Source organism: Pseudorca crassidens, chromosome 8, assembly GCF_039906515.1.
Source record: "Pseudorca crassidens isolate mPseCra1 chromosome 8, mPseCra1.hap1, whole genome shotgun sequence".
Taxonomy (NCBI): Eukaryota; Metazoa; Chordata; class Mammalia; order Artiodactyla; family Delphinidae; genus Pseudorca; species Pseudorca crassidens.
Window position 1 is genome coordinate 105,632,433 of NC_090303.1, and position 5,825 is coordinate 105,638,257.

General features: G+C 63.8%; 1 protein-coding gene across 1 annotated transcript; it reads right to left on the reverse strand.

The window, feature by feature from the left end:
* Positions 1-5,611, reverse strand: MNX1 (motor neuron and pancreas homeobox 1). The gene is made up of 3 exons (XM_067745585.1): positions 4,593-5,611; positions 1,524-1,684; positions 1-938 (listed from the first exon to the last, which is right to left on the reverse strand). Exons 1-3 carry the CDS (start codon positions 5,284-5,286, stop codon positions 576-578), a joined length of 1,218 nt encoding a protein of 405 aa, XP_067601686.1. The 5' UTR covers positions 5,287-5,611; the 3' UTR covers positions 1-575.
* Between the last annotated feature and the right edge of the window lie 214 nt (positions 5,612-5,825).

Consider the following 5,825-nt stretch of genomic DNA (forward strand, 5'->3'; position numbering starts at 1 on the left):
TATTTTACATTCCATCGTGGGCGATGGGAGAAGCTAAATGATAATTTAGCATGCGTAAGTAGACATTTCTTTATATATATATTTATAAATACAATATACAAAAATAAAGACAATACAGTTTTGGGACTTCCAGCAGTTTGGACGCTCATGGCATAAATCCCTCCCCCACCCCCCAAGATACATAAGCACAAAACATTTTTTCTTTTCTGAGCACTCAGAAGAACGGCGTGTCCAGAGGTTTCAAGTCTCGGAGGTGGTTTAACACTGTAGGTTTCCGCCTTCTCCACTCGGCAGGAGGGGAACCGGGAGCCTCCCCCGATGAGCGCTCAGTTCTTCTCGGAAACACCTCCCCCCAGCGCAAACCAAATTAAACGAAAAAGAACCAGAGATCAAGTTTGAACCTGCTGGGCCTCCCTCTTTCCGTCCCTTGAAGAGCAGACGGCTGCTGGGGCCCACAAGGGCAGCAGCCGCCACGGCCGGGCCGCCTCCGCTCGCGGGCCTGGGGGGCGGCCCTGGGGGGCATGGGAGGGGTCGCAGCATCCAGGCCGGACCGCCACCCGCCGGCCGCGGGGCTTCTACTGGGGCGGGGGCTGGTGGCCGGGCCCGCCGGACCGCGGGGCAGGCGAGTCGGCCCCGGAGGAGCAGTCAGAGGAGGCGGCGTGCGTGCTAGCGCCGTTGCTGTAGGGGAAATGGTCCTCGTCGTCGTCCTCCTCCTCCTCCTCGGGGTCACTGTCCCTCAAGTCCCGCAGGCGGCGTCCGCTGCCCTTGTCCCCGGGCGCCGGCGGCCCCAGCAGCTCCTCGTCGCCTTGGTCCCCGGCGCCGCCGCCTTTGCCCGCGCCCGCGCCGCCCTTCTGCTTCTCGGCCTCCTGCGCTGCCTGCTCTTTGGCCTTTTTGCTGCGCTTCCACTTCATCCGCCGGTTCTGGAACCAGATCTTCACCTGCGGGCACAAGCGGCGTAAGAAACCTGCCACCTCCGTCCCCGCCGAGTCCCCGGGCTCCTGCACCCGCACCCGCCGTGCGCGCGCCTCCATCACCAGGCCCGGGCGTGGGGCTCCCATTGGAGGACTCGGAAGCTCCAGGGGGACGGCGCTCCCCACCCTGCGCGTCCGCAAAACCCAAAGACCGGCTGGGGGCTCTGATGAAGCTCAGACGAAGACCCCTACCTCCCACCCCAGCACCGAGGTGTGCGAAGGGCCAGGGCTGCTGGGGTGCCTGTCCGTAAATCTCAAGATGCTCCCTCCTCTCTTTCTGGAGTGAAATCTCTCTCATGTGGCCTGGGGACCACCTGCTTCAGAATGGGGGGGTGCAAATGCCTGGGCCCAACAGAACCAGCTGTATCAGACCTCTGGGTGCCAGTATAGGAACCCTGGGGGCAGATGGGAACCCTGGCTGGGATGTTAATCCACACCCTAAAGGTCAAATGGGCACAGCTCCAGGTGCCCAGGAAGGCCGAGGGTCAAGAGAGCAGAGGCGGCAGTGGCCCTGGGAGGCCAGGCCGCGCAGAGGGCGGCGCGGCGGCGCACCTGGGTCTCGGTGAGCATCAGGGAGGTGGCCACCTCGAAGCGTTTGGGCCGCGACAGGTACTTGTTCATCTTGAACTGATGCTCCAGCTCGAGCAGCTGCTGGCTGGTGAAGGCGGTGCGTGGCCGGCGGCACTTCCCCAGGAGGCTGGACTGCGCCTGGGCTGCGGTGGGAGAGGCTCGTGAGCCCGGGTCAGTCCACGGCCCGCTGCTCGCCGGCCCTGCAGGGTCGCTGCTCTTTCTTTAGTGTCAGCGCCCCTCCCCAAGGAAGCCCTGGAGCCCAGGACCCCTCAGCCAGGTGGGCCCAGACGGTTTGGGTTTAGAGGGACCAAGTCTTTTCATCCCAGGCGGGGCCCGGGTGTCCTGATTAAAGAGAGCCTATCACCCAGGCACGTCCTCTCCACCTGGGTGGGCGTTGGTAGAAAGCAGGTGGACAGAAAGGCAAGTAGCAGAGGCCCAGGGACCCCCTCCTCCCCACTCCTCCCGGCACCTTCCCCAACTCAGGCCCAATCCACACAGGCCACCGGAATCACTTCCTACTTCTTCCTGCCCAGCGAAGAAGTGGTGCAGGATTCCCACCGCCACCTCCTGAGGTACAAAAGGAATAGGAGAAAAGGGGAAAAGCTGAGGAAGGAAGGAAGGAAGGAAAGAAGGAAGGAAGGAAGGAAGGAAGGAAGGAAGGGAAGAAAAGGACCAAATTCTGGTCCTAAATATGTGTATTCATCAGAGGCTCTCCCGCATGTAAAATGCTTTATTGACAACGCCTGCCCAGGGTCCAGAGGGGCAGAGCCTTGGGAGATTGGAAGCCTTTCAGGACAATTCTCATTACGCAAATTAAAGGCCTAGGCACAGGGGGATCCGGCTTTCTACGTGTTCAAGGAGGTCTCTGGGCTTTATTTACATAATTTCACACGGTTACATCACAGAGAATTTTATGACCTCAAAGCGAGACTTCCCTTGATTTCCCAGGAGCCTGACAAGTGTTAGACAATAAAAGAAAGGAGAGGAAAGAAAAGAGGCCAGCCCCCGGCAGGACAAGCTCAGGCTCCCATGGGATGGGCAATTTGCTTTATGGGAAGGCCCACGCCCCCCGCTTTAGTTAAACAAGGCCCCGAATTCCCAACTTGACAATACATTAGAACTTTAATTAAAACACTGGCTCTGAAGGGACCATTTGGGAAATGCCATCTGATGGCTGAGACACCAATTAAAGGAAACCAAACAGGTTTCCAGCGACCAGAGGAGGGACTCTCAGAGCCCCTTCTGGCATGGTCACCTGTTACTGCCCTTCAGGATTCGGTGTTCAGATTCTTTTTCTGAACTTAAAGCTGGCTGGGTTTTAATTAGCTCACTCTGGGTCGAGATTAGGAATAAGAGATGGACTAAGTGTGTTGGCAAAGGGATGTGGCTTTAGTCGGTTTTCTGGGCAATCCTGGGCTCCACGCAGGCCGGGGGAAACAGCCGGGTGGCCAGGGAACCCAGAGCCCAGGGGAGGCCTGTGTGGAGATCACCGCTGCCTGCCCCCCCCCCCCCCCATCGGTGGGAGACTAAGTCTGCCAGGCTTTGGGAGATGCAGGTCACAATAAAAGATGCGTGGGGTGGCATTCCATCAGAAGGGCTTTGCTGGGCTCTGAGGCCAGGCCTGGAAGGGTGCCTTGGGTTTGGCTGACCCCAGATCAGGAGCTCAGATATGCCTGAAGCCACAGAAGTGAGAGCAAGCTTGCCCTCTTCTTTGCCTGGGGTCGGGAGGGGTGACTCCAACGGAAGGGATGGGTGGCCATTAGGGCCTTCTGGGAGCTGAGCTGGGAGCAGCCTGGGGTGGCCACGGGCAGACAGCTCACATGCTGGGATTTTCTCACCCGGCTGTGACTTCTCCAGCCTCCTGGGATCCTGGCTTTTCTCTGTTTAGTCACGACCGTAGCTTCTAGCAGAGGAATCTGAATTCTGGCAAGTGTTTATTTCTGTTTTCTTTTTTGCTTTTTTTCCCTTCCCGTGCCTGCGTCTCCCCAGTCTAAACAAATCCATTCAGACGGAAACAATCGGGTCTCTTTGTTTGGGTGTTTGGCGGCTGAAATCGTTAAGCCTCAAGCATCTTCCTCTGAGTGGTGCCCGGGTGGAGCGAGCGGACCTGAGATCCAGAATCTCTGGAGCTCCACTCCCGCGCGCCCGCCCGCCCGCCCGCGCGCGCCAGGAAAGCCCGAGAGAGAGAGGCCCAGGCCTCGGCCAGGTGTCCCGCCTGGGTGGCGAGCACGCCGCCCACAGCTGGGCGGCTCTCGGGTTGGAGATGGCCAGCCCTCTCGCGCTGCGGTCTTGGGGAGGGTGCGCGCTGTGCTGGGCGCCCTGAATTCGGAGGCGGGCACCTGCAGCTTAGAGCCCCTGAAGGAGGGCGCATCTCTCGGCCTTCCGGAGCGTGCCATCTCTCTGTTCAAGTCAGGCCACCCGCCTCCTGGGCATCGCACCCCGGACCCAGCGCCCTTCCAGAGGCGGGCAGAGCCCCGCAAAGGGCCAGGAGGTCGCCCGGGGCCCCTGCCTTACGTCCCTGAGCCTCTTGAAACTCATTTCTCCTTCGCTAACTCTGGGAGCGCTCCCTCTCCTGGGAGGGACAGGGGTTCTCTCCAGAACCCAGAATGCGGGACCGAAGTCACGTCCGTTTCCCTGAGGATAAACCCCTGGTTTCGGTGGCCCCCGATTCCCAGGCACACCTGACTCCAGGGCGCTCCTCGGCTCGCCTTCCCCCACCACTTCCTTCTCCTCTAGCCTGCCGGTTAATCATTAGGTTTTAGTCTCACACCTCCAGCTGCCCCTTCCCATTAAGAGAGGAAGCGAAGCAAGGTCCGCGCGTGGGTATTTTAATCATTCGCTAACAATCCCACATCGCGCAGCCCGCGCGAGTCCTCCGAGGCCCCGGGCAGAGCCGAGGCGGCCTCGCGGCGCTCCCACAGCTCGCTCGGAGCAGAGAACCAGCAGAAGGAGGTGCCAGGTGGAGGAGGACGCACGAGAGAACCTTCTGCCAGCACTCCCCTCCCCCGTTTCCTCCTCCCTCCGCAGGCTCGGGGGCTGCGCAGTACTCACAGTTAAAGTCCGGCATCTTGGGCAGGATCATGCCCGCGGTGGACGCCCGCAGCCACTGGTCCAACTGAAAGGTGCCGGCGCCCAGCTTGATGGGGTCGGCGGGGTGCGCGGGGTGCGCGCCCTGCACCTGCGGGTACGAGTAGGAGAGCGCCGGGTGCTGCCCGGCCAGCGCGGCCGCCGCCGCCGCCGCCGAGTAGCCGTAGACCGGGTGGCCGTAGAGCGCCGCCTGCGCCGGGAGGCCCGCGCCGCCCTGCGCGCCCCCCGGGTGCAGCCCCAGCGCCAGACCCCCCGCGGCGGCGGCGGCGGCGGCAGCTGCAGCGGCAGCGGCGGCGGCGGCGCCGGGGTGCGCGTGGTGGTGGGGCCCCCCGGGCCCGCCTCCGCCTCCGCCCGCCCCGCCGCCCGCGCCGCCGGCGCCCAGGAAGCCCGGTTTGGGCAGCAGCGCGCAGTGCGCGGCCAGCAGGCGCGGTGGCGACGGGCTCTCGGCGCGCAGGCGGTCGGCGGGCGCCGCGGGCGGCTCCGAGGACGCGGGGCTGCAGCCGCCGCTCGCCCCGCCGCCGCCGCCGCCGCCCCCGGGGCCAGCTGCGGCGGCCGCGAGCGACGTGACCAGGGCCAGCGGCGCGGTCTGCGCGGAGGCCGCTCGCGGGGGGTCCACGGCCAGCAGCGCGTCGATGCGGAAATTTTTGGATTTTTCCATCGGCTCGTTAGGGGTTGGCGATCAGCGCGGGGAGGTGCGTGGCGCGGCCGCGTGCCGGCCCGCGGAGTCTTTCCGTGGCGGCGGCCAGCCCCGAGGCTCGGTATTGTTATGATTATTTGCCAGTAATCAAAGTCGCCGCTGGAAACTCAGCCGAGGGTGACCATGGTCCGGGCGCCTCCTCCGTGCGGGCCCCGCCCCGGGCCGCGTTCACTCGCTCTCGCACAAACTCCCACGCGAGTGCTCGGCGCGCCGGGGCCGAGAGCCCGGCTCAGCGCTGCAGCCCGCAGGCGACCGCGCCGAGGCCGCTGGCGCCGGGCTGGGGACCCGCGCCCCTCCGCGCACTTGAAGCGCAGCGCGGCCGCCGATTGGCGCGCTCGGCGGGGGCTTGGGGAGGGGCTCAGGCCCCTCCATTGGCCGAGTGGCGCACCTGTCACCGTCCCGGTCGCCCGCCGCCCCGCCCCTGCGCCGCGGGGTCCTAAACAGCCCAGGGTGCCGAACCGCGAAGGCGGGGCGGAGACCGAGACAGGGGTTGGAAGACT